Source organism: Oryzias melastigma, linkage group LG10 (genome assembly GCF_002922805.2).
Source record: "Oryzias melastigma strain HK-1 linkage group LG10, ASM292280v2, whole genome shotgun sequence".
In the NCBI taxonomy this organism is placed as follows: Eukaryota; Metazoa; Chordata; class Actinopteri; order Beloniformes; family Adrianichthyidae; genus Oryzias; species Oryzias melastigma.
In genome coordinates, this window is record NC_050521.1 from 20993451 (window position 1) to 21021423 (window position 27973).

General features: G+C 41.4%; 2 protein-coding genes across 4 annotated transcripts; both read right to left on the bottom strand.

Moving 5' to 3' along the window:
* Nucleotides 1-8795: 8795 nt before the first annotated feature.
* LOC112153467 (androgen receptor) lies at nucleotides 8796-15263 on the bottom strand. 2 transcript variants are annotated; one of them, XM_024283708.2, is made up of 9 exons: nucleotides 13939-15263; nucleotides 13056-13192; nucleotides 12763-12879; nucleotides 12414-12542; nucleotides 12102-12308; nucleotides 11578-11722; nucleotides 10723-10853; nucleotides 10419-10570; nucleotides 8796-8970 (listed from the first exon to the last, which is right to left on the bottom strand). In XM_024283708.2, exons 1-9 carry the CDS (start codon nucleotides 14793-14795, stop codon nucleotides 8806-8808), a joined length of 2040 nt encoding a protein of 679 aa, XP_024139476.1. In that variant the 5' UTR covers nucleotides 14796-15263; the 3' UTR covers nucleotides 8796-8805. The 2 variants fall into 2 exon arrangements, with proteins under 2 accessions (XP_024139476.1, XP_024139477.1); XM_024283709.2 differs by having other exon boundaries at nucleotides 12417-12542; nucleotides 13939-14829.
* Nucleotides 15264-15396: 133 nt separating this feature from the next.
* On the bottom strand, nucleotides 15397-27364 carry LOC112153042 (moesin). Of its 2 annotated transcripts, none has more exons than XM_024282922.2 (14): nucleotides 26428-27364; nucleotides 25635-25718; nucleotides 25471-25566; nucleotides 25212-25334; nucleotides 24714-24865; nucleotides 24528-24611; nucleotides 24290-24436; nucleotides 20998-21094; nucleotides 20264-20427; nucleotides 19979-20109; nucleotides 19653-19813; nucleotides 19190-19282; nucleotides 17447-17605; nucleotides 15397-16558 (listed from the first exon to the last, which is right to left on the bottom strand). In XM_024282922.2, the coding sequence occupies exons 1-14, from the start codon at nucleotides 26434-26436 to the stop codon at nucleotides 16394-16396; spliced, it is 1665 nt and encodes a 554-aa protein (XP_024138690.1). In that variant the 5' UTR covers nucleotides 26437-27364; the 3' UTR covers nucleotides 15397-16393. The 2 variants fall into 2 exon arrangements, with proteins under 2 accessions (XP_024138690.1, XP_024138689.1); XM_024282921.2 differs by having other exon boundaries at nucleotides 17447-17680.
* Nucleotides 27365-27973: the final 609 nt, after the last annotated feature.

Below are 27973 nucleotides of genomic sequence, written 5' to 3' on the forward strand. Positions count from 1 at the left end.
TATTCGTATTGTATGTTATGTCGTTTTGTTCAGCTTGAGCCAAGGATTTCATGTGTTCAATTCTGTTAAAATCCCTAAAAATATGAAAAATCATCAAATTTCACGACCTAGATCTTGTGGCCATCCCATAATCGTTTCAGAACTTCCTACGGATATTCCCATGTGTTTTGGATTCATTATTTCATGTTAAGTTTTTTTTATTAATTTTATTTTTTTGAGTCGTTAAAGAGATTTTTAATTTTTTCCAGCTCAGTGGCCTCGTGGTGGAGTGTCCGCCCTGAGACTGGTAGGTCGTGGGTTTAAATCTCTACCAAAGACTCTAAAAATGGGACCCAGTACCTCCCGGCCCGATACTCAGCTTAAGGGGTTGGATTCTGGAGGTTAAACCACCAAATGGTTCCCAAGCGCGACTGTGTCTGCAGCTCACCCCTCCCCCAGGGAATAGTTCAAAAGCGGAGAACAAATTTCACACACCGAAGTGCATGACAACAAACGGGACTTTATCTTTTGACAGTGTCTCGCCCAAAATTCATTTTTACAGCGTGCACACAGTATATGCACAATTTTGGTGAATTCTGAGTGAATTTGTAAGAAAGAAGAACAAAATTGTCCAGGACTGCAGTGGAACATAAAAAAACACTTGTGGTGAACAGATTTTTCTTCTCCATTTCCTGTTAAGACAGCGTCTCATTCCCTTCTTTCTGCTTCTGAAATTTTTATCAGAGGAACTGAATAGAGTTTGCACTTAAGGTATGAAACTACATTAAAGTATTTTATTGTGGCTGTTCAGATTGGGATTCGTCTGCCTTGGACAGCACAGACAGGGAAAATGGAGGACAGCTTGCATTTGTGCCACAGGAATGCGTTGCAGATCACGAGAGTGTGTGTGTGTGCAAGAGGGAGACACTTTATGTGCGAGTTATAAAGCCTCAGGGAGCTGCTATGGTCATATTTTAATAACTCGTAGTGTGTTGGATTATGTACTGTGGGCTTGTAATATCACACCATCAGGGCGAAGTCCTAGCGGATCCTCTGTTAGCTGGCTCTTAGCAGGAAAAAAAAAACATATCAGGGGACTCGCCAAAACATTGTTTTCAGTTTTGCAGCACTTGTGAAAATGGGAGCTCCCACATGATTCTAGTTCAAAGGTATCCCTTCGCCGTTTTGTCTGCCTCAGCACGCCGTGCCCCTTCTCCTAGCTACAACGAAGAGAGCTCCAGGTTTAATAGGCCTTAAGTAGCACAGCCCCTTTGCAGCCTTTGAAGAGCAAACACTCTGTAGCTCGCACACAAACCCATGGATGTACATCTAGCACACACAATAAAAAAAAAAACTGTGTTACTGTGGGCAGTTCTCCCTCTGACACATCAAAAGGGGAGCTGAGGGGAGTAATGTGCGGAATGATGTGTGTGTAGCCTGAGCCCGGATGCCATTCATGGTTGCAGCGTTGTGGTTTTAACCATCCAAGGAGGCTTAAAGTCTGCAACTGGGGACTGTTTGATGCATCACCTCAAAATATCGCTTCCATTATTGACCCGCTACAATGAAAATCGTGTTTTTAGCATGTTCTTGTAGCATTTTTTCCTCATACTGGAGGACATAAAAGAAGAAAAATAAATTTACAACTGTATTTCTGAGTACTTCTTTGTTCAAATTGTGAATCAGACAAAAAAGAGACAAAATGAGAAGAAAAAAATCCACAAAATTACATCGTCTGATTTTTAAATAATTAATTTGTAAGTATTTGATCAATGGCAAAAGTTCATCTTAGTTCTTTGTTATATATCTTTTGTCGACAATGACAGCAGTCAAACGTTTTCTGTAAGTCCTTACAAGGTTTTCACAAACTGTTGCTGGTATTTCGGTCCATTCCTCCATGCAGATCTCCTGTAGAGCAGTGATTTTTTTTTGTGGGCAACACAGACTTTGAACTAAGATTTTCTATGGGATAAAATCTGGAGATTGACTAGGCCACTCCAAGACCTTGAAATACTTCTTAAGAAACCACTCCTTCATTCCCCGAGCAGTGTGTTTGTGATCGCTGTCATGAAAGACCCAGACACGTTTCATCTTCATTGATGGAAGGTTTTTTTTCTCAAAATCTGACAATATATGGCGCTATTCATTATGTCCTTTACTCGGATAAGTCGTTCTGATCCCTTTGCAGAAAAACAGCTGCAAAGCATGATGTTTCCACCCCCATGCTTTACAGTAGATATGGTGTTCTTTGGATGCAACTCAGCTTTCTTTCTCCTCCCAACAGTAGAGTTATTACCAAAAAGTTCTATTTTTTTTTCACCTGAACATAGGACACTCTCCCAATCCTCTTCTGGATCATCCATCTGATGAACTCTTGCTGCTCTACAGAAACTATGTCTTAAATAGTGTTTTTGTTTTTTAAATGTGGCCAAAAAATTGCATAATTATATTTAAAAGAACACTTTTACAATAGATTAAAAGATGATTGGAGTGGAAAAAAGTGTTTTTTTATTGGAGCAAAGAGCAGATGATACAACTATCACATGCCTGAGAGCATCACAGTCACGTAGCTCATGCTATAAAACAATAAAGACAACGACAGGAATAAAAAGCATCTGTGCTCTTTGCATGTAAGTCCATATGTATGTTTCTGGGTCTCACCGTGAGCTACAGGCACTGAAGGAGAAGTGAAAAAGTTACAATTAGCCGTCTGCCGGAAGCCTAGCCTCATGTTTACGCTTTGCTCGTGCGGTAATTACATATGTCGTCTTTTGTTTTCTATTTCCCATAAAGCAGGGAACATAATGAGGGAAAAAAGCTAATTTCTCCTCAGTGTTGTGTAACACTACACAGTGCTCTTTTTGTCTTCAAGCTCATTTAGGCCTCAGAGGATATCTATGGGGTTTGAAATGGGAGGAGAGGAACAGAGGACTGTAAACAGGGACACTGCCTCTCCAGATGGGAAACTTCTGCTTGGCTGTAATGAGAACGCATAATTACTCAAACATGCTCGATGGAGCTTGGCATGGAAGGAATATGAACACACACCTACTTGTTTTGATTTTTTATTTTTACACTCCGCATTATATCAATTTGAGGCATGAATGGAAAGGAAAGGTTTAAGTAAGTGTTTGACGGAACAGTTCTTTTTCTAAAAATAAAAAAGCAGTCGAGCCAATTAAAGATAGACGATGAAAGGCGAGTATGAATGATTAAAAAGGAAAACAGAGAGGAAAAGAATGAGCGCTCCTAATAGGGCTGTTTTCAGCAGCTGCATTAACAAGCCGGCTTGATTTGCCTCTCCTAAGTGAAGTTGTCAGCCCATGTGTCCAGAGTACTATGTTTAGGATGTCTAAAAGAGCTGTGTTTTCTGGCACATGCGAGTAATAAATGCTAAAGGCCTGACCTTACGTCTCCCTCCAGCGTGTTGCTCTACGGTCATTCTCAAAACAGGCTGAGAAATCCTCCTAGGCTGAGGTCAGGAATCCATCACCAGGGGTTGTACAATAACACGGATTTCCATATTGGCTTGGTGAGAACCAGACCTGGAGGGGGGGTGAGGGGAGAGCTGCCTTTGGGTGCGACGAAGCGCTCTTGGGGTATCAAAAAAGCACTGCGTTGCTTTCACTTACATCTCATGTGTTTCAAATTTGCTGAAGATAAATGCATTTCTCCGAGTGTGGCTCTTTACGTATGCTAATGTGGGAATTTGGACTTGTGTGCTGTCATTTTCATTCTGGGAGTCATAAAACGCAGATTTTCTTGGTTGATTTCCAGCCCAGCTCCAAGACAAAAATCCATTTCTGGCTCTGTAATAAGACACAAAGATGATTTTTTTTCCCCTCTCTCTTCCTCCTATCTTTTTCTTCATTGCATACTTACACGTTTGCCGTCGGCTCACCGGTGAACGAGCCCTGTGATTGTGAATTATTTTGTCATGACTGTTTGGGGGAAAATGTACTCCCTTGTCCTCTGAAATGAGGCACAGCATGTCGATGTGGGTCTGGAGAGTTAAGGAAACAGACGTTCCTTTTCCTTTTTTTTTCCACTGGTGAAACAATAGTCAAGAAGGAGGGGAGACATTCTTTTGCAGACTCTGCATTATTGGATTTGGATTGTAACACTGTTGTATCAAGTTTGACTAAAATGGGCCTATGAATATCACTCGGACTCACAGTAGACAAAGGCCGATTGTTATTGCACCAAACCCCCATTAATAATTCAATCATTTGACCCGTGACATGATTTCCAGTAAAACAATCTGATCCTCTGAGGGCTTATATAGATATTTGAAATCCATGAGTCTGTGTGTGGGGGGGGAGGGGGGGACGAGTCTGTGTGTGTCTGTTTTGACCTTCCCAGTATGACAGAACTGATGCCTCAGGCTGCAACTACAACCATAATGTTTGGAGGGGAGGAAGGGAAAGAGAAGAGAAGATATCTGAAAGTGTGTGCATGAAAGATATCTAAAGTGTGCTGCAGCAAATTCCTCGAACTATAGACATGTGCGGCCCCAAGGGTGCTGCAATAAGCTCCAATATTATGAAAATTGAGGGTATTAAAAAATGCAGAAACTTGAGCAGAAAACCAGCAGAGTGTGGAAGAGGAAACAGAGTTTTAGGGAACCGCTATTGAAGAAAGAAAGCCAGTGACAAAACCCTTCAATGAGATGAATGCACATGCAGCTGCACGCACAAAATCACTCCATTCTTGCTCAAGTAAACGCAGTGCCATCTCTCAGGCTGCAGATGAGAGCATGGGATGGGGGGAATCTTTCTTGTGATGGCTGTAGATGAGGACTGTGGCGGCGCTGTCACATTGCATTTAGCTGGGACATGGGAACTGAGAGGGACTGTGAGGGGGCTACAAGGGACGGACTGTCTGTGAGTGTGGAGATATAATGAACTTGGTCGGAGCATGGACCGACAGTGCGACTTTGTCACAGCTGGTGGTGCTTCTGCTGCTGCTGCTGCAGGGAGCAAACAGAAAAGAAAGTGTAAAGAAGTGGAGTTGGAGAGGAGCCCTGCAGGAAAACAACAGTAGATATTCTGCAAGAGTGATGAGGCAATACTTGTGTTCCACCAGAAGAATATTTACTCCAATTAGAGGCAGCTAATGTGTCTCCAGGTATAAAAGCTGCCGCGCTTTCCTGAGAATAATTGCGAGCACAGAGCGCGCATTGTCCAGGCCGGCGATGCAGAGCTCCCTTTGTACATCATTAACAGTTCACTGACAACAAATGCACAGTTAATAGAATGTAATGTGGTTTCTGCACCCATCGGTTTGTTCAAACGGTCATTAGGGCAATGGAGAATAATCCCTTCCCTCTGTGCGCAAAAGTCCTCCATTTCCCCTTTTACGCACACTGTTCCTTTGGCTTTTATCCTCCATATCAAGATGATAAACATGATTTCACGGAGCGTTACAATCGCCAGTCTTCGTAAAACACACCAAATCCCCTGTAAAAAAAACAGGAAAAAAATTAATTCTGTTTTGGTGAGACAGAGCCAAATGTATAGATTTACAATTCCACACTCAAGTTGCCCAGCATGTTTTAATGCATCATAAACACTCGCTGTTTTTTGGTCTCTGTTCCAATAAAAACAGGGCGAGCGGGGGTGTAATATCTGGAGCTGGGGGAAATTAAAGATGAAGTTCTTCTCCTCCTCTTTGTGCGCTCCCAGCTCTCTCTTGACGCACACGCTTGGAAGCGCGCGCGCCAGTTAATCAGCAGCCCAGAGAGAAATCTAAGACCACATCTACACCCAGTGGAGGGAACCTGATACAACCACATCTTATCCCCCCGCCCCTCCCCCTTTCCCCTCTTAATCATCAACGCGCATGACAAATTAGACGTGATTAACAAAAAGTTAATGAAGACTGAAACTGATCCCAAACAAGGAAACCAAGAAAAAAGGAAGTGTTTGAGGTAAACATCAAGGCTGCATTTTACCCCCTCCTCTCTCTTTCATTTCTGCTTTTGCTGATATTTCCAAAAAGTCATTTCGGTGCGCGGTGACAAACATAACCCTTCCGACTCGCAGGAAAATAAATCATGCTTTCAAGTGAAGACAAATGCCTCATCCGCCGGGAGTAGCTGCAGGCTACAGTCATAATGGCCTGTTTCTCTCTGCTTCTCTCTCTATTGCTCTTTCTCTCAAGGCGGGGAGTTTCCATGAACCAGTTTTGCGCGTCCAGGCGCACAGCGGCAGCCTTACGCAGCACTAAGGCTCCCCCACTGCAGAAATATACTTTTCAGCCTCTTTTCATGTTGAACTCCTTGATCACCTCTTTTTTAAAACCAGTAATTCAGACAGTAAATCGTCAAAATATTTGACAGTTCCAAATGAATCAGAGTTGTTTTGCTGAGTTATTCCTGTCTGATCTTGCGTCTGAGAATTAATCACACAAAACACGGATTTCCCAACACTTGAGTTTGGCCCAGTTTGGGACAGACCAGCTGCAGAAGTCTGTCTCCACTCCTCTGCTCTCAGTGCTATCAGGTTGCCACTCCTCCTCCTTCAGCCCATTACACTGGGCTCTTTATGCTGCGCTAAAAGCTGCTCATGTTCAAACACTCCTGGGAAAAAAAGCTCCTTAAAACATGTCAGGAGGAGAGGCCCTGTCTGGTAAAATATTAATAGGAAGTTAATTGGTTGTTAATGGACTGGTGCTTGGGTAGGAATCAGTCTCCATTAGACAGACCACCACAACACCCCATTCAGGGGTGTCATCTTACCACCTTTATAATCTAATTGGCTTCCGGTCACTGAAGCTATGAGCTGGTGTTTGGAACATTATTGCTGGGGTTTTATGTAAGGAGCACTTCGCCCTGTGTCAACCTAGTTTCTTTGGCACCATGCATTCAGCTACTTTGGTGTCAAGTTTTAAGAACCCACTCCTCCTGTTGGTTCTCTTTCAAATCCGTCCTCCCACAGCCTCCATTACCCCTGTTTTAATCCTCCCTGCATCTAAACATAAGGACACAGTTTCATCTTTTTCTTTTTGTTCTTTGTGGTCAGCGTGACTCTGCTTTCTGTGGTCGCTGTTTACCCAACAGAAAAAAAGGAGAAAGAAAAAAAATCCCTCTTCCACCAACATGTAATATTGATGGAGAGCAGACGTGGAGAAAGACAAGAATCAAATGGAATCTAAACTAAGTTCAAATGTCGACATCAACACATGCATTTTTGATCTTTGCAAACCTACATGGACGCCTCTGGTTTTAAGGGGGAAACCTCAGGGACACTGGAGTATATTTAGAAATAAGTGATATTTCAGCAAGTCTTTCAAATCTAGCTTCGTTCAGCTCCGATTCATTTATGAGAGGGACAAATGCTTGCAAAAAAAAAAGTTTTCCAGGAAATGGGGCTGAAATGGTAGGTTACCCAGACAATAATGGCCTCTGCCTTCAAATGCACAGTTCCCAAAGTAAACCAGCTTGTAAAGTAAAGGCTTTTTTCAGCAAAATCATTAATCTAAAGGGAGAGAAAAAACCTTTCCTCAACTTAGAATGAATAGCAAACAGCCTTATTTGCCCCGCAGCTAATCTGTCTTGAATCAAACTTTCTCATAAGGAATATATTATGACTCTTGTATAAAATATGCAACTTGCACTGTAATTTAACCTCAGTCAAATGTGGCGTGAATCCGTGTCCAATTTCACACCCAAGTAAATTCAGTGGATCCAACAGATGTCACCCTGGCTGCACTAATTACGCGTTTCGCTTTTCTGCCACTAGAGGGCACCCAAACCGAGATTTTTATTTTTGTCAAATTCTTTTTTAAAAAAGAGTGAAAACTGAATTGCTCAAACTAAAAAAAAAAAAAAAAAAATCTGCTAAAAAGAGAAGCAGCACAACCATGCTTTGTAGTTGAACTTCATTTTATTACATTTTCAGCTTTAAATGAACGAGCAAATTGTTAGCTGAACCTTTTCTATTATTATTATCGTTTTTTTTTTTTTGCAAAAGTGCAATAAGCTTCAATGAATACAAGATGATACACCAAAAAAATAAGCAGCATCAGCAGAAAACATCCATAAGAAAACAGTAGAAAAGTTACACAAGAGTAGGAAATATTCACTTGGGAAAAAATTGTGCTTGAAGAAAGTTTGGCACGCGAAAAAAATTGTTTCAAAGTTACACCTTTTTTTTTATATTTTAAAATCAGCTGATGAACAAGTCAGTGGAGCGTGGCTTTCATTATCCAACTCATAAAAATTCATAAATATACATTCAAAATAAGCTCGACTGAAGGTACTTGCACTTTAGAGGTGTTTGTTTCAGCACATAAAACTGCTTATGACATCTTTAAGATTTTTTTTTTTTTGCCAACAGGCAAGATTTTTTTTTTAGCATGCATGCTACAACTGCTTATTAAGTGTCAATTTGCCTCTTTTTTTTGCACCTCAGGTGCACACGACAACATTCATTATGAAAAATGCGAGATCAAACGCCATGCTGGTGTACGCGGAGAAGCTTTGGGATGTGAAATCTAAAAAAAGTTCTTTTTTTTTCCAACTACAAGTCGACAATCAGTATAATGGCAAGTTTTATTGGACAAAGGCATGCAAGAGTTTTGATTAAGAACATCTGAAGTTTGTGAAACAGAGAGCAGGCAGCTAGAAGAGCAGAGCGGATGGGTCTACATTACACTGGAAGAATGTGCAGTCCTCGTCTACTGTGAGTGTCCACTCACCGCCTAAATCCGACTCATTTCATCTCCATAAAGCCTATTTTTGCCGTTTCAGCCTGACAGCTGCAGATATGCGCCTGCAGCTGTGGGGACGCGGGCGGGTACAGTCAGCCAGACGCTCTCTTCCGTCTAGGCCGTGTTGTGGAAGAGGATGGGCTTGACCATGCCTGAGAGGATCTTGGGCACATGGACGCTGACAATCTCCGAGATCATCTCGGGGAAGTTGACACGCGTCTGCAGGGATTGAGCTTGGATGAAGAGATCATAGGTGAACTGGTGCAATTTCCTCACAACCTAAGAAGAGAAAAAAAGAAGAAAAAAAACTATAGGTAATTAGAGGGAAACAAAGTCGAGGGGATTGTGGGAATGTAAACAATGAAAGCTGCCGCTCGTCTTTGGACAAAAGCTTCAAGAGAGGTGGATTTCAAAGCCGGCACCTGACATCCTAAGCTCTCCACGCAGCTGAAATTCAGGAGACTCTTCCTCCAGCTCCACTTTTCTTCCTAAAGAGCCCCGCCAGATAATCGGAGGCTTCTTTCCAGCTCATAAAGCACAAAGTTGAGCATTTAAGGGATAAACTGCTGCTGCTGCTCTGCTCTCTGGAGGAAGGGACTCCTCCGTCAGCCACACCCTATTAACAACTTCAGGGTTTTACTTCTGGAACTTAATTGTTCTCTGAGAAGTCCTCCAGCTATCCGAGGCGGTTGATCTGCACCCCCTAGTGGATGGACGCCCGCTGAGAATCCTCAATGGCTCTAAAATCTGAAATGTTTGTATTGAATAGTAACTACTGGTGATTGAGCTGCAGTTCTCTTCAGCCAAAGCATTCTTGTGAACACTCCCATGGGTTCAAATTATTATTTTTTTTACTTAAGAAATGCGGTTAAACAGGTTTTGGCATTTCCAGAAATAAACCGAGAAGCATAATCGCAACAAATATTATCGTAAAGTTTTTACAGGCATTCACACGCTTTAACGACGGATACATGAGTGATGAATTGCTCGAGCTGACTGGGGTAGCCTAACATTTCTGCATGTTAAATAAGCTCTCAGCGCAAGATTTATTTCAGCTTTTACTGACATTATTTATTTTGGCTTCCTATGTGCCCAGACGCTTGAGCAACAGCAACGACACAGTGGATGGATGGGGAGAAAATATGCACTGTGACCTTTTTATGTGGTTATGCACACATGGATATGTTTCGAGGCTTTTTCATACCCGTTGTCTGCTAAAAAAGATATGACTTTTCTTTTTTGCGTGGTTTTATTTGACCGAAATTTCATGGAGTTTTTGGTTTTATGACGAGTTCTCTGAAAAGTGGTTTAAATCTGGAAGTTTAAAAAAAATGAGAACAAATTTGTTTCAAAAAGCACATAAATTGTATATCAGATTTTTAAAGACAAAAGAAGAAAAAAAGCAGAAAGTGTCATTACATTTTTCTGCCACCAGAGGGAGCCATTGTAGAGCTGACAAACCTTTACAAACTGTTCAAAAACAACTAAATAAAAACAACTTTGGCTTAAATTTTAAATGTAATAGCTGATAGACTCTTTGATTTAATCTCAAATTCTTAGTTAATAATAATCCAACTTCGCACTAGTGCGTGCCAAATACAGTTTGTGTACTTATGAGGGACACTCAGACCCTCTATACTTTGCACAACAGTACACAGGTCTGTGGAAATTACTAAAATTGAGTTTACAAACATGTTGTGGTTGTGAAATGGACTCAAGTGCATTACCGACTGGAGGTAGTCCAGCAGCTCCGTGAGCTGAAACAGCCTCTGCGTACGGGTGGTCTCCCCACGGTGGCTGGCCAGCCGATCCAGCTCCTTGATGTAGGAGGTCCGCAGTTCATCAAAACAACGCTGGCTCTTCAGGCCCTCTACTGGCACTGTGACCACAAAGCCAGAGCGCCACAATAACTCACACCCGCTTTATTCATCCCATAAATTCTGTGAAGTACGGCTCTGCTCTTTTCTTGTCGTATTTCATGGGTAACATTAAAAGCTGTTAAGCCCGCGGACGCGGTGCCAGCCAACTCACGGATGCTGAAGAGGACGAGGGCCTTCATGCAGAGGAACTCCTCCTCGGTCACCTCCAGCCGGTGGAAGCGCTGGGCGAGGAGCTTCATCCGAACGCAGTGTTCGTACATGCTGGAGATTTGCATCCGCTGGCTGGAAAAAGTACAAAAAAAAAGCGGTTAAACTTCAAAAAGTGAAAAAGGATTTTGGAGGCAGCCTCGTGAAGGGTCAGAGGTCAAATGAGCGTCTTGCTAATGTTGCACAAAAAAGGCAGAACATTGAAGGGGCTGCCTTGAATGAACAGCCCTCCTTTTTCAACAATTTACAGTTCCGAAGCAAGAAAAGAAGAAAAAAAAGAAACTTTTATGTATAACATGTGTGATTTTGCACCACTGTGTTTGTGTCTTTAAAAGAACAAAAGAGAGAAAAAAAATGAAAGTTAAGGAAACATTTTGATGGAATCCAGAAAGTTGCAATAAAAATCAGAACTCATAAAGGTGAAAAAAGAAACATCTTAATGCGGCGGCAGTCAGCGGGGAATTGAGGCTGGTTTTCACCGAGATGAAATGGAATAAATCATCTGAGGTGATCGCTCTGCAGCCACGTTTATCAGACGCAGAGGAAGCGCTTCCAACAGAACACGCTTGTTTACTGTCTCGCCTCCAAAGGAGATGTTAACTGTCTGATTAGTCAGACGCTCTCTGATGCTCGTCCTCCACGGCGCCACGTTTCCCTGTGATGGTGACAGGTGAAATCTCCTGACGTTTGAGCGCTCCCAAAGTTTGCTCGACAAAGAAGTCTTTCCAGGTTTTCTTTACCAAAAAAAAACTTTATGTTTTGTGTTGAAGTTTGATCTCTAAGAGAAAAAAAAACTCACTCGTTGAAAACCAGATCTGGAGCAAAGTAGAGCATGGAGCAGTTGGTGAGAGTGTAGGATCTCCACCCTAACGCCAACACCATCACCCCCATCCACGACAGCTGAATCACCGACATCTGATCATCCACGTGGAGATCACGGAAACCTGGAAAAAAACCACACGCTTATATAAAAAAAAAAAAAAAAAGTTCAGTGAAATAAGAGAAAGTTTAGAGAAGGAATCATGTCTGTTTTGAGTTTTCCTCCCATAGCTTTAATGTTAACATGGCTCCCTCTAGTGGTGAGTATTTGAACACGCCTCAGCATGTTAAACTGGCACAGGATCCTGGCAGCTGCTGTTAACTCCAACATCTTGAGGCGCCGCGCGAGCATTTTTACATGATACCACTCACTTAAGTGATATATTTTAAAGAAATCTTAGTTGATTCTTGGACAAACGAGTTAAAAAATAAACAAACTATGAGAATAATGTGGAGCAGCTGCAGAAATGTCTGCAGGCGTCACCTTGGCACGGATCTCCTCACCTGGAATTGCCTTGGCCCAGCGCACCACGGTTACCAGCTGCCTCTCTCCGAGCTCGTTGAGGCTGGTTAGCAAGGACGAGGAGCTGTCTGGCTGGGCGGGGTCATGTCCCGCGTTAACCAGAGTGGGCTCAATAGACTGCAGGATGCTCAGGAGGGATAAGCAGGAACGCAGAGTCGGGGGGATCCCTGGTGGTAAGCCTTGAGGCCCTGCAGGAAAAAAAAAACACATTTGCATGCTTAAACCTGCCATTTCACATCCAACTGATCTTGATAATAAAAGTAAATGGACACTTTTACACAGTTAATCCTCACCACCTTGAGCCACGTTTCCAGACTCCGGGATAACATCTTTCTTTCGCTCTTCCCTTTCCCCAGGCCCCCAGGCAGCGGGCAGCTCCTCCTCTCCGCTCCTCGTCTGTCCAGCTCCCTTCAGCCTCCGGCCTGGAGTATTACCCCAACAGGGCAGGAAGGCAGCAGCAAACACAAACAAGGAGAATTAGCTAATTTTGCATCTCAATAGGACTTGTTTTATTTAATACACATGTTGAGAAGATGTTGAAAAAGCAACTTTTATGTGGAATGCATTGAAGCTGGATGCCAGGCATCTGCTCTCCTGATTTGGAACCCTCTCACATTTTCTTCCCTTTTCATGCTTTCGCACCTTTCAGGCTCATCCCCGACATGAAGCACCTCTTCAAGCGGCACGAGGCGCAGTTCTTCCGCCTCAGCTTGTCGATGGTGCAGTCGTTCCGGCTGGCACACAGGTGGTTCTGCTTACCTGGAAGCAACACGGAGGACGAGTGCTCAACAAGCTGCAGTGATATGTGGGCGTTTACTGATAACCAACAGCCGGCCCTCCTAATGTCAGGTCACTGTGCCCCGTCGGCACGTGGGCGTAAGAAATCAAATCAGCGGATGGAGAATTTTCCATGAATGTTTGTGTCTTGCACCCACCTGCAGCGGCCCTTTTAAAGAACACTTTGCAGCTGCCGCAGGTGACTGCTCCATAGTGACAGCCCGAAGCGTCGTCGCCGCACACCTGGCACACTCTGCGGTCTGACAGGTAGACTCCTGGAAACAAATCCTCATGCCTGGACACAAACATTTGGATCAACTTTCGTTTCTTTAAAAAAGCAAAAAAAAAAAAATCAGGTCAATCTTATCAACCTCTTTGGCAGATCTGGTGCACCAATTACCAGCAGACAATCCAATTATTCAATGTACATTTCCACACCAAGTCCAATCAGGGAAAGTTTGGATTAAAGAATGCCAGAGTCTTTTCTTTTGAGGAATCAGTAACTCCTGACAAAACACTTGCTTCCAGAATCAGCAGCAGGTGCTGTATCTCTTGTTTATAGTGGCATTGATGCATTAAATCACGTCTGGGGGGCTAGTCACAGCACAAATAAGGCCCTTTCTGGAAAGTTGGATGGGATGAACTTTGGTTCACTCTTAGCTGCTCAAATGGCCAAGGCCAAACACGGCGCACGAAGGCAAATAATGCAGAGCACGTATATGGTTTAATGGTGTAGGTCATGGAAAAGACGAGATTTATGGATGCTAAAATTAGGCAAAAATGATAAAACTGTCATGACATAAAGTTTGATATCTGACTGCGCACTTAAATGGAGTCTTTAATATTTGAAAGGAAGTGAAGCAGGGTTATTAGACATGCTGATCACGCTGCATTTATTCTTTTTGTTTCGGGTCAGAGAAGAGTGTGACTGCGCGTAAACGCTTCAAGTCACAGGACTGCTTTTTTTTTCATTTTTCCCTGGCACAATGCCTGGCACATGGGAACGAAAACAAGTCAGAACCACCAGAATCGACGATTTACCTGAAAGTTCGGTCGGCGCAGTCCACCCAAACTGAAGGTTCGGTCTTGATAGTGGAAAAAGTGTTTTGCCCTTGGGGGATCGCGTCTGGGTAACTTTCCACTTGGCCGTAAGCCTGTGCCATCGCTGCGTGTGAGCCACCTTTTCCACTTTGCGCACCTCTACTGTACCACACACAGTTGCATTCCTGCCTGGACCCGAACGGGGTTTGCCCACAACTGCAATATTTGCAGGAGAAATGATGTCCGTCGGATCCGCCTCTGTGCGGCTCTGGCCGCTCGCTGTAAATGCGCTCGTTTGCGCACCACCCGCCCTGGTTCTCCCTGTACAGGTTCGGATTAGCGGGATAAGCAGAATATGGTTTTAAAGGTGCGACCTCATTGACCTGGGAAGTGGCGGAGAGCTCCGACGCCGGGCTCACGAACATGCTTGGATCCTTGCAGACGAATCTGGATATGACCGATCCGCGCGTAACCGACTGCGCGCAGTCCATGTCCCCCGATCTGAACAGATCCACGCAGCTCACCTGCCTAATGTTGGCGCACACTTCTCTAAAGTTGTCCTGCGTCGGGCTGCTGCGGGCTAGGACGAGTCCATTTCCTTCCGAGTTCACATTTCCAGGCAACTCTGACACTCCTCGGGAACCATTATTTCCGCCGTCGGCGGAGTCCGCGAACGCGCTGCTGGGGCACTGGCTGTGGAGCGGAGACGCCAGCGAGTCCAAACCCAGAGACACCGACACCGCTTTGCTCAGCTCGATGGTCGGACACGGGCCGGTGTCACAGGAATGGTCTCTGTCGGTCATCACGAAACAGTTAAACGCTTCTTGTTTTTCGGACAGGCTGGAGCGAAAGGCCATCTTCGGCTCGCGTCCTTGGAGTTACAGCGGCGCGCGGAGAGCGCAGGGAGCAAAAACAAAAACACTTTCCCGGCGAGGAGCCCGCCTGTCCAATGAGACTCCACTCATGCGTCTCAGCGGATGAGAATTCAGATCAGTCTACGACGTTGCCGCAGGGAAGGGACGTCCCGCCGATCGGATCCATAAATCATTGGCTGTGAACTTTTTTACAAAGTAACCGCTTTGCGCGCGCGAGCGTCGATTTCTGAAAGTTAACTCTCGTCACTGATAAAGGAAGACATGCAGAGGTTGCTGCGGTGCCTGGCTTTGAACGGCGGCCTAAAGAATAACCATAAAGTAACTTATTATAACAGTTTGAAGCGCAGGCGCTCACCCCGTCGTTATTCTGGTGCGCGAGCAACCAGTTCTCGCGAGATTTACTGGGATAAAAAATAAATCCTCTTAACTGCGCTTTCCGCCCCACAGCTGCTGTCTGAATCATATACAGCACTTAAAAAAATAAAATATATATATTTTTTTCAATTGTATCCATATTTTACAGAAATATATAATTTCCACTTCTTACCTTATTTAGTGAATATAAAACACATTTCTTTTTTTTAAGTCAAATATTTTTTCCAGTAAGATGTCATAATTCCATGAAGTGGTGGATAAGATGATTCACTGCTGAGTCATTTAAACACCAAAAAGCTCTCATTTGAATAAAAATGCTTCGAAGTCCTGATGAGGATTAGAAGAGTGGCTTTTTTTGTATCCCCTAATTGTCTGAAATTGAGGCTAAAATGTAGAAATTTTAAGATCCATTAAAAGTGACATTTTCCATAATGTAGTCAAGGTTTTACTTTTCATTTCTAATCAGTAGATTAGCAAGCTGATTGCTTCCTTATATGTATTCCAGAATGGCATGCTGCTGAATGCAAAAAAGGAGCTTCATCCTCTTCCTGTGCCGTCTTTATATTTAATGTGTGCTATTATTGCAATCACTCTGTGACCCTGCTGACCCCAGGCTTGTGGGGCACGTAGGTCCTCCTCCTCTTAAAGGAGAGTAATTCCTCTTTACGGCATCCTGCTCAGGACACAGGCTTTAACTGAAGCTAGGTTAAGCTGCAGTCTGTTGGGTTATAGGTTATTTTCAGCATTGCGTGAACAAAACCACAAAAAGGTTGGTGGAAATAGACTAAACTCAATTAAAAAGAATTGAAACTCGTTGTAATAAGATTGGATTAAGAGCTTGAACTGGACTTTATTTGTTGTTTTCTCAACACTGAAAGGACCTTTCTTTCACATAAGCTTAAACAGGATTTTAAAAAAAATATTTCAAATTTAAGTGCTTTATTAGGATAATGATTGCTTGTGAATATGTGTTTCTGCTTTTAAACAGTGATGATGAACTGCAGAAAAGAAGGCCACTATTAATTTTATTTCTATTGGCAGTTTTTCATGGCACCTCCATAATAGTAAAATCAAAAACAGCCAACCCACATAATGATACTACAGCTAAAGTAATTATTCAGATTGATTGCTTACGTCATCATTTGCATATATTTCTCTACTAATACAACTCGTCTTTTTCTTTCAGAAGGGGAGTTTTTTGGGTCTCACATGGACTCAAACTCATCGATACGCTGTTTAGTGTTGCCTTGGCGAATCTGGCGAAGGGTCTTGTATTTGTCACGGCCTTGCTTCACATTCTCGGCGTGGATCAGGTCATTGGGGGTCTTTTTGCTCTCGTCCACGGCTCTGGCCAGCTCGGTGCTCAGGAACTGAAAGAGAAAAGAGCATAATAGAATATCTTACTTGATACTTGCAGACTATTGAGCAGCTAGAGATCTCTCCTCTCAGTTCTGCTCACTTTTATCTGAAAACACTCTATTGTCAATAGTTATTAAGTCCATTTTTTGTGTCGACTTGCACGTGCAACATGATATCACGCTCCGGTTGCAAAACCGAAATCAGGAGTGCGATTTCTATGCTGAATAAAAACCAGAACAATGATAAAGTACCAGTGCAACAATGTTTAATTATGTAAAGTGCACTTAGTTCTGGCGAGACACGGTTTGTGAAAGTAATTAGTTTGGCATCTTTACAGGAGTCAGAATCATACAACAACAAATGCTGGAGAACGAACACCAAAACATTCAAAAGCGTCACAGACAAAAATGGGATTTTTTGGGGGCTAGAAACGGCATGAAGACAGAGGAGTGATAACCAGTCGAGGCTGCAAAAGTCATTAAAGTCAACATAAAGTTTATTCTGTTAGAACCCAATTAAATGCTTTATACTAGTAATTATATTTGTTAATGTCAAGCATCTGTGTCTCTTATGTGGTTATGCAGATTTTGCTTGTCTGAATGAAGCTGATGGAAAACCCATTTGCCTTCCACAGAGCTAAAACTTTTACAGAGAAAGAAGTTGAGTTTGTATCTGAATGCCACCTTGTTTTGCTCGATTATCTCTTTCTCATTCACTAACTGTCACCATTCAGCAGAAGTGCTTTCTAATTTACAGGACATTATTCACAGAAACTGAACATTCCCATCAAGATAATTCATGCCATTTTTAATTCACCACGCAGCCTTTTTGGGTTTGCTCAAGTTTTAGCAGAACGGTGAGATCTGTGAAGCAGTGTTTGTTTGGGAGTGCAGTCCTACCTTCAGGTTTTTCTGCAGCCGCTGGTTCTTCTGTGTTTCTGTGACTCTCTCCTCCTCGCTGCGGTCTCGGACCATGCCTGGAGACGTCAGCTCAGCGCTCGCCTCTGCGCTGCTCTCATCCGTCTCGTCGTGCTCATGCATGTGAGGATGGACTGAATTCTGGATGTGGACACCCATTAGTTTAGTCTTCAGCTCTTCTTTGGTTCGCTCCAAATCAGCCTCTACCATCATCGCCTGTCAACAACACGACTTGCAGTCAAGTGTTAAGGTTGACTTTTTTTTTCCAAGCAAAAGTATAATGTGTTAAAATTGCAGCTAAAATTTCTTCAACATTTTGTCTCAAATCTTGTCGTAAACCCCAAAGATGTTCAGATGAATTCATGTATGATGTGTTTTTTTTTTTTTTTTTGAGGAACTAAGCTTAATGGAGATCTTCATCAATAAACTACTGACTTAAGCTATTTTGGGGTTGTCAAAGTTCATAAAAACGTTCACAAATCCATTAAAACAACACATTTTGTGGAGTGTGTGACCAAATCAGAGTATTTAGACATGGAAGCTACACAGGAAATCAACAGATGGGGTTTAGATCAGGAGAAAACTGTGCTAACTTTTAATGCATGTGCACTGGATTAACTCCAGAAACCTTTTTACAAGCTTTAGAATACTCAAAAAAAAAAAAAAAAATCCTACGTGTCCTGCGACAGACTGGCCTTCGCCCAACAGTAAGGAAAGGCTCCAGCAACCTCCTGACCTAGTAACCCCGAAAGGGATATAGCGGATTAAGAAAATGGACGTAGCATGCTTGTCCTGTATATTCTAGGTAAACATCCATGTTCTAACATTTCTTTGAAGGAAAGCAAAAAAAAAAATTCAGAAATTAAGATGTAACATAAAACAAAAATGTGATTCTAAATAAACTGATGTAGCAACTTGTATAGGTGGGGAAACGTTTCATAAAATGAGAAAACTTAAAACAGATCCCATAATTTCACTTCAAGACGAATGAGAACCAATTTACTACTTTCGGGTTGAGATTTTATGCAAGAATGCTGCCGCATAAATTCATTGCTGTAAACTGAAAGAGTTCTGATTCTGGACTCCCCAACTTTCAGCTCAGACTTGTTCCTCAGAAAGAATATGTGAACAAATTTGGAATCCAGGGATTCACAAAACATCTCATCATTGGACACCGTCGAGGTGTGCTAAAAAAGAAAAAAAAATTCCAAATTAACACCTGAAGTACACGACTGCTTTTTATCCTCAGTGTCTGAATATCTTTGGAGTCTGCGGGAAGAGATGGAATCATTACAAAACGGTGAAAGCTTCTTTACCGCATCAAACCCTTTTGGGAATTTGCGGCAGAAATACAACAATAGAGGTGCAGTGTATTAACAAATGAAATGAAGCAGCGGAGATAAAAGGAAAAGCATCTTGGGTTCAGTCTGTCTGTACTGAAGTAAAAGTGGAATTTATATTTTAGTGGATTATTAAATAGTAATGAAACATCTCATATGTATACTTTCAGTTTTAAGTGCTAGAATGTAGAAACAAAGCTCTACAGAAAGATTCAAATCTGTGCATGATCATTTATTTTGCACACATTTGAACTTTACTTCAAAGTTGCATCGACATATAGTGGGTTCCTTTAATTGTCTGTGCATCAGAAGTCCCCCGTTTTCTTCAATTCCTCCCGTCTCCCTTTCATGTTTTTTTATTTATTTTTTTTGTATTTTCTCTCACCCTTTTCTGCCATCTCTTCGCCTCCTCGTCCTTTTTCTTCTTGGCTTCTTCCAGCTGGGAGATTTTAGAGGTAAGCTCTGCCAGCTCAGTGGCCTGTGCAACCATGCACACAAATGGAAGGAGAGTTAAGAGTTCTTCTGCTCTAAGGTCATTGTGCTCTGTTTGCAGGTGTGAAGTGTTCAAAGAGTGTGTGTCCGTGTGTGTGTGTGTGCATGTGTGATGTTCACATGTGGTTTCAAAGTTACGGCTATTGTTCTGCAGCTGAAACAGAAAAGCAGATTTGTTGAAATTCTAATTTGAAGTTGATATTTTCCATAATTTTAGGCCATAATTAAAAAAAAAAATCATAAAATAAGTTTTTTGACGTTCCTTCGAGTTTTGGGTGCGGACAAAACACATTTCAATAATTGTATCTGTCTTTTGGAGAAGATATTGCAACAAAAGTGGATGTAAATGGAAGTACCAGGCTCTCTTGGTTCTTGATCTGGGTTTCAGAATTGTGCAAAAGGCTTTCTTTAGCCTCAACTGCGGCTCTGCGGTCCTTGTCCAGACGTTCGGCCTCCTCTTGAGCAATTTTTCTCTCCTTCTCTGACTCAAGTGCTCTGCGAGTCTGCTCTTCCAGCTCTGTAAAAGCATCCATGTGTGCAAAACGTCAAGTAAATATCTGTCCAAATAAGCTTATGAGCTCCAGAACTATCCAAAAAAAAAAACATATTCTTTGAATCTTCTTTAATGGTAAAGAAACAAAGCTAAAGTTAAGAAACATTTGCATTCATAGAGTTGTCATACCATCTTGAGCTCGCTTTGTCTGCTCTTCAATCTGCCTCAGTCTCTCCATCAGCTCCATGGTCTCACGGGCAATCTTCTCCGTTTCCTTCTCAGCATTTTCTCGCTTTTTTTTCTCACTCTCAAGAAGAGCCCTGACAAGTAGAATTGTGCATAAATACACATCTAAAAAGAAACATTACCTCCTGACAGATCTTTCTTAAAGCAGAGAGAACACAGTGTAAACTGTAAGAAAAAAAAAAAAAGTTAATTCAGAGCGCCTCCATTATTATGTCCCCTCTGCTGTACCTTTCCTTTTGCCTCTTGGTCTTCTCCTCCCGGGCTTGGGCCTTCATCTGCTGGACCTCGATGGTGTCGGGTTTACGTCTGCGCATGTACAGGTCGTGATTTCCCATGCACAATGCCAGGATGCGCTTGTTGATACGAAGACGGGGTACGTAGAAAACAAAATCCTTCAGCGACAAAACAACAAATCAGTCCAGAGCCAAAGGTTCAGCTTGTAGAACAAGTTCTTTTTAGGTTGCAAACATGAAAAATTTATCATATTGTTGATTTTTTTTTTTTTTTTAGGATTTGTGTTTTTTTATTTACCTCCAAACTTTACTTTAAATAAATCTGTGCTTGCAGAATCTGGCCTGATCTCATGTTTGTAAATGAGATCAAGTGGCAGCTGCTGCTGAAACTCTAGTCTGTGTAATTTATGCATCTTCAAAATTGCTCATCTCACCAGTAGCAAATGGGTTTCTGTCACTCTTTCTGTTTACAGATGTGGTGAGACAATATGACTCTGCATTTCTATGAAAATGTGTTCAAAACTCGGAAATGTAGCCATGAAAACAAGCAGTAAAAAAAAAAAAAAAAGTGGGAAAGAACAAAATCTCTTTAATCCATTAGCATTAAATGGTTGTGTTAAGCTGCTGGCTCTACATACCATCGGGCTGTAGAAGACTGAAATAAATCACCTTTATTGCCAGCAGTGTTTTTGTTCCCCAATGGAAACAGTTTGCCGCAATTTCTCTTACCGGAGCTTTCTTGTCAATTGGTTTGATGACAAACTTCTTGTCGTTGAAGGAAATGTTTCGGATCTCACTCCAGGGGAAACCGATTTTTGGGGTCATCCTATAAAAACATCAGTTAATGTTTTTTGGCGACAAATCATCTGCAAAGCTTAAAGCGAGCCATCAAACCTGACGCCATTTACACATTGATTCTTTCGGTTCAGCTGACAGAACATGCTACGAGCTAAAAAGCTCGTGCATGTGCAAAGCCATGTAGAAAACATCAACCTTTTACATTTGACTCCCGAATATTTTCTTAGTACTGACGATATGTGGATCTTGTTGCAAAAAAACCAGCTTCAAGTCACCAACATGACCCCTGATCTGACGTCCCTGAAGTTGCAAAGTTCTCTTTTATTGTCTTAAGTTTCCAATCAAATTATACTTGGACGTTAAATACTTACCTTAGGGAGAAGTACATAGCAACCATAATATTATTTTCACGTCAAGGGATGATTTTCGGTTCCTCCCTGAAACTATGTGCAACTTTCGAGTGTTAGTCTTTTGACATCTTTACGGTGACTCCTGGCTCTGGTTTTCGTCAATTTTAAAAATAACACATTGAGGAAACTAGAGGACAAAACTGGCGTCGTAATTTCTCCGGACAAGATCAAAATATTTTTACGACAAATGTTAACTTTAATGCAACACTTTTGGCCAAGATGGTTTCCTCTAAGTGCCTCTCCAATGTTTTAATTTGCACATAATTTCTCCTGAAATGAGCAACAGTACACTTTTTTACCTCAAGAGAGACGGCTTGTGGAGGAAATTTCTACAGACAATTATCACAAAGTTAAACCTTGTGCTGGTGAATTTGTTTTTAGTGCATGACAAATTTAGTAAGCATGTGTTTATGTTAGGTGGGTGGATTTTAATGTTTAAAAAGTTGGATTTTCTCGCCACACAGCAGAGTGTGGGAAATACGATCTCCATGTTTGAAGCATCACTTGAGAACACAACGAGCCGCGGTCTAGGTACCACTTGGTGGTTTAACCCTCCTAATCCAACCGACGATGCAAAATGCAAATCAGGGCGGCAGTGGAATCCTTTCCTTTGGCGAAACCCTACTATGGATTCAAGCCTACACTTGTCCACTCTCATTGAGGACACTCTCCTAATGGGCCAATCAGATGGAGAACCAGTGGGAAGCAAACTTAAAAAAAAAAAATAAAAAAAAAATTAAAAGCTTCTTGGAGCTGCAGTGTTTATGTTCTTTGATTTATTGAAACTTTTCAAATTTGAACGCGATTAATGTAATTCCAGCAGATTTTGAAAAAGTTACAATATGTTAAAGATACCTCAGGTGTTAAAGGGTTAATATTGTTGTTCATAGAATTTGAGCCAAAAAAGTACACCTAACTTGAAAGTCATGACATGTCTGCTAAAACATGTTTGGTTTTCACCAAACTTGGCAACGACTTCTCCTTGTTTTACCCTCTACTGACCTGTTAAATAACCGGGAAAAAGATTTAATTCATTTTTTATGAGACATGCCAGCCTTCATTAGAGGACCAACGAGATACAGAAAGGAGAAGAGGGGCTGTTATATAATAGACTGAAATAATATATATATTTTTTTTGTATACATTTTGTAACTTTTAGTGAACAAAGATTGACATTCTGATCCCTTCCTAAAGCTTTTCTAGCTGCAGACAAACCACTGCAGCTCAAATTACACTTGTGGTAAACAAATGAGTCGTTGACTGTATAACTAAGAACTGGACTGAGCCACCCCTCCCTTCTCGTCTTCCAAATGGGAAGTACCTACGGATTGCAAGAAGGCCCATAGACTTCCATTGAGAAATGGACAGTTGTTTCTCAGTCATTTTATTTTTTTAATCATTCTTGCTGTGATGCATTTTTTCTTTCTAATCCAATTTTTTTTTTAAAGTCCCCCTCCGATGAATATCATGTTTTTTTTTAGTTTTTAACATGTTTTTATAGAAGAGAACAAATGTAATAAGAAATAATTTTGTTTTTGCATTTCCGACTATTTCTCTTTTTAAATTGCTGTCAATCAAACTGTCACAGACAGGCTCTGTTTGAATGATCTTCTTTCCATCAACAGCTCTGCTGCACATGCACTAAACCCCTCGTCTGACCCGGCTAGCGTGCCTAGTTCAGGTTCTGGAGAAGAGAAGATGACATCTTCCCATTGACTGCGATCAAATTTTCGTGGTCAAATCAGCAGTCACTGGATTTTTCGTGTGAGTTTCATACAACACCAGCAGGGCTAAGAATGCTGGAAAATCTCCACGAGACTTCTTGATGTGACCACGGGAATGTGAACGGCGGCTGATTTGACCACAGTTGTAAAGGATTGTCAATCAATGAAAGAGCATTTTGATGTTAGCTTTCATTATTTTCCCAAGGACTCTGCTTTGAGAAACCAATGGATTGAATGTATTGATCACAGCAACGTCAATAAACATTCAATAATTATGAAACTCTTCACTTCCTCGTCCGAGCTGACATCCAGATCAAAACCATACAGCTAGATTTAACCGATATTGACTAATATTTTTATGTAGCAGCAGTGCAGATTTATGCTAGTGAAACACAGAGCTTTCAAATTCAGACAAGGGGGGATCAGGGGCGGAGCTCCAAAAGCCACGCCCCCTCAGAGAAGATTTTTTAAAACCGAGACTTCAGCTCAACATGAAAAATGGCTTTTAAGGATATTTAGGTTGTGGAATTTTGGTTAAAAACTTCACAATCATAATTAAAACATTACTGAGATTTTTTTTTTTTTTAATTGTCACTGGGGACTTTAAGGATATTTTTTATTTATTGCATTTAAGTCAAGTTATAAACTGACCAATCAGATGCTTCAGTAAAAGCATGTGGTGCCCGATTGTTAAGTCCAGTTCTTACTTATACAGTCAATGATTGGAACCAGACTCAGCATTTGCAGCAGGGTTCAAACACGTCCATACCGGGGGACGCACCTATGGGGGTAGTTGGCCACTTGAGATTGCAAAAAGGAGAAATTTGTATGACTCGGGGGCCATTCCATCTCTGTTCCTTAAGAGAGACATTAGTTTGGTCCAGTGCACTGATGGTAGACTAATTCTCTGTACAATCTAAATAGTTGAATGTGAAATTTTATTAAATTTAGTAATCCTACAATTTGTTGCGCTCAATCTTCTCCCGAATAAAAGACTGGGGCGCAACAGTGCATGTATAAAAAAAATGAATCTGGACTGCAAGGATTATGTTTTCATGTACAGATTTAAGCACATTATTCGTCACTCACTTGTCCTTTTTGTCATAAATGTTCAGACCCAAAGCGTCCACTCCGAGCCACAGCTCTGACCCTTTTTTGTTCTTAATGTTGAAGTAGTTTACACCGTACATCTCCAAGTCTTGGGCTATCTTCAGATACTCCAACATAGCGTCCTCCCTGAAGTATGGCATGCTTTGATGAGATACAGAACATTTTCTTGCAAAAAAAAAAAGAAAAAAAAGAAGCACTTGCTGGAAGAATTTAGTACCTCAACATTCCTTTGTGCTCTTCATGCCACTTCTGGATTCTTTCCTCCCACTGAGTCTTATTGAGCTTGTGCTGCTCCAAAACCCTGGTGTTATCAGTAAAGAGGACAAAGCAATTAGAATTCAGGTGAGTTAAACTGGCATTAAGGTGAACTTCAGTTAATGCCCATATGCACGGAATGCTCTACCTCTGTGGCAGCAGCCTCTCCTTTGCGAGATATCCCTGGACGTGATAATCTTTCCTGTAGTCCCCATGCTTGACCTGAACTGCATAGGAGGCCAGCAGCACTGCTGTCTCGGGTGGACAGTATATGTCATCGTTTAGGATACTCTCCTTCACCTAAAAACAGGAGAGTCGGAGTGCTTTCTGCTGTGTGGTGTTTACATCTTGAGCGTGGATCAAGTTTTTCTGTTCATGCACTCCCATGAGATTTTGACGGGGCCTGTATGAGTCATCAGGAAACCCCTGCTGGCCATTAAGTCATCTTTTACAGTTTGTTTTGACAGAGATTCCTTACTACTATTGCTTCTCCATATTACTTCACTTGGAGAGCCCAAAACTAAAGCAACAACCAGAAAAAAGATATATCTGAACCCTTATGAGTTTGTTTGCTTGCTTGGTGTTTTCTTGATGACATAAAGTGGTTAGTTATCAAAGAGCAGGAAAACAATTCGGTGTTTCCGACCTGGAGGAAAAAGAGGCGCTGTGTTGCTTCCTGGATGAGCTCTTCAGCCACGTCCTCGGGGTAAAACCTGGCCCTAAACTTGATCAACAAGGGATTGGTTTTCTTCACATCTTGAGCCGTCACCTGGGATTCCCAACCCACAGCAGGGGGACACCGGAATGAATAAATAGACTTTAATTAATCTCAGGGGAACACCACTGTTAAACACATTTGTTTAAATCAAGATGGATTAAAAGTTAACAAGCAGGTGTCACTTCACCCTCTTGTTTAGCTTGAGCCAGGTGGAAAAGCCTTTGCTGTCTTGGTACTGAAGGCCAAAGAACCACGTCTCTCGCAGCCCAATGGTTTTCACTATCTGAACACATCAACAACTGTTAGTACGATTTTCTCAAAGAAACAGCGTCTTTGAAATCCATAAAGTACCTGGTCAAAAAGCTGTTTGCCAGTAGTGCTGGGCAGAATGGCAAACTCCAGCTCCGCATCCATCGTTGTGACTCGGACATTTATCTACCGGAGCAAGCAGAAAAACCTCCTTTCTGTTCATACATCTGAGTTGCATTACAGAGCACACAGAGCCACAACGGGGGTAAAACAGAATTTGTAAGAACATCCTTGAAACAAAGCTAAATCTGTTGTTTTTTGGGTTTAAATAAAAGACCAAAAAGAGTATTTCCTTACATTCTTTTGTTCAACCAGGAGCATCCACTCACAAGAGGTTGGAGGGGACTACAATCAAGAAATGAAGCCCGTTTTTAGACTCGTGTTTAAGACTTAACTGAGAACATGGGGTTCATTGTATGATGCCAAAGCATTACTGACGGGTCGAAATAGTAAAAAGCAGTAAATTTGGACTAAAGTCAACAGGTTGACTCCAAAAGAATAAGGAAAAAGTAACTTATTGTGAGAAGATTCTCACATAAATCTTTGTCAAAAGACACAAACTGGGACTTTAAAACCGACTATCTTAGGGATAAAAGTCTACCAAACACTTAAATTTTTAGTTTTTTAGAAACTGGAGCGAGCGTAAGACTAGATTTGATTTATCGGTTCAGTTCACTTTATGTAATTATGCTCACTACTAAAAATACTCCCTGGGCTTAAGGAGTGCAGGCCTTATCGGTACCTGATCAACCTTGACACAAATTTTCAGTTACCTAAACCATAAAAGAAATAAAAATAAAAACAAGCATGTATATAAAGACTAATAGTTACTTACAGTTGACATTTGTGTTTTTTAATCGATGGCCAAAAGCCTCCTTCAGATGCGGTGTTTCCAGCAGCCTTTTCTCCGCAGTCATATGAAAGTTCTTGCAATACCTTCAAGGATTACAGTGAGCGAGAATACACTATTGTATTGTTTCCAAGTGCTTCTTGTGTGGTTAATCCATCTGCACAAAACTGCCCAGGCCATTTAAAGCGATAGATCTCCGTTTTTAGTGGTAGCATGTACTAAATCATGCTTTTATGTAAAAAAAAAAAAAAACCCCTTTGAGGAAGTTTTTTTTGGAGATTTGGAATTCTTAGATCGTGGAACCAAAAATATGATAGGTCTGTAAGCGCAGGAATATTTGGCTGCTGTTTGGAAACATCTTGTGGTGTGCTTTATTTGGAGAGATGAATCAGGAAATGAGCTTTCCAGTCAAAAAAGAATCATCGGGTTTAGGAAAAAAGGAAACTGAAATGGAATTATTGACATGGTACTATTACAGTTTGTTTGGTTTAATTTTGTTTCTCTTCAGCCTCACTCAGGGGGAACATAGAATCTTGAGTAAATGTGAAAAAGCATCTGTTTCTCCATTAACGATCATCAGAAAGTTAGCTTGTAAGCAGCCTTTGGCCCACTAAAGAATTGTTTTGTGGCCAATCCAAGGTCCAGATCCAATGTGGAAGCACCAAAAGGAGGTACAGTAGATCCCATGGAGACACTGACCAATAATCCCAGAGGAGAAACCGGTCTGGAGGAGTAAGCCATAATTTTTGCAAGATGATGGGCAGCTCTGATCAACGGTTATTAGAATTGTTTAGTTGCTCTTCAAGGAGATTACTCCCACACACTGTATATAAGAAGCCCAAACAACTGCTATTATATAATCCACTGGTTTTCCAATGACTGTTTTAAATTACCAAGTTTGACTTTAAGGCATTTTTCTTTTCCGGTCTGGCATGTTGACCTGTCCACGTTCATAAATACAGTCTATAATTACACCAAATGGTGACAACAAAGCTTTGCTTTGTTTTGCCACTCAGGTTTTTTTTCTTTTAGAAATGCAAATTATTTAGTTTTGGATGATATTCTGACTGTGCAGTTTTTGCCAAATGCATTTATTATGTGCGTGTTTTTTACATGTAAAATCATTTTCAAAACAGATAATTGGCATGTTTTTAGTTTGGGTTCAAAACATTTGGCTTTGGCTCGGCAGGTCAGACGTTTCAAAATCAAAATCCACCGTGGCTAAATGCATTTTAGATGTTGCTTTGTTGTAAAAGTAAATGATGAACTCTTGAAGAACCACACAGTATGAAGCCACACACACGAGAATTATTTAAATCAGTCCAAATATAGTTTACAGATGTGTTCTTAAATTTAAATACCCTTGAAAATTGTATCAATTTGAGGATATTTTTCAAAGAATATGAATTATGACTTAAGAACTATTTCCCCAATAATGGTTAGACTTAGATGAACCCTTATTTTAACCCTTGTGCTATCTTATGGGGTCCAGATGACCCGACCATTATATTGATGTGTGATCCCTCCCATG

Bases quoted from the DNA above. Each gene is read 5' to 3' on its own strand.
- LOC112153467 (XM_024283708.2), bottom strand. From the start codon at position 14,795: ATGGCCTTTCGCTCCAGCCTGTCCGAAAAACAAGAAGCGTTTAACTGT. The intron at 12,543-12,762 runs GTGCGAAAGCAT...GTAATACTCCAG, and splicing joins GTCGGGGATGAGCCTGAAAG to GCCGGAGGCTGAAGGGAGCT. The intron at 8,971-10,418 runs GTAATGCACTTG...TTCTCTTCTTAG, and splicing joins TGCTGGACTACCTCCAGTCG to GTTGTGAGGAAATTGCACCA.
- LOC112153042 (XM_024282921.2), bottom strand. The intron at 24,866-25,211 runs GTCGGAAACACC...TCCTGTTTTTAG, and splicing joins AGCGCCTCTTTTTCCTCCAG to GTGAAGGAGAGTATCCTAAA. The intron at 21,095-24,289 runs GTGAGTGACGAA...ATGTTTTTATAG, and splicing joins ATTTATGACAAAAAGGACAA to GATGACCCCAAAAATCGGTT.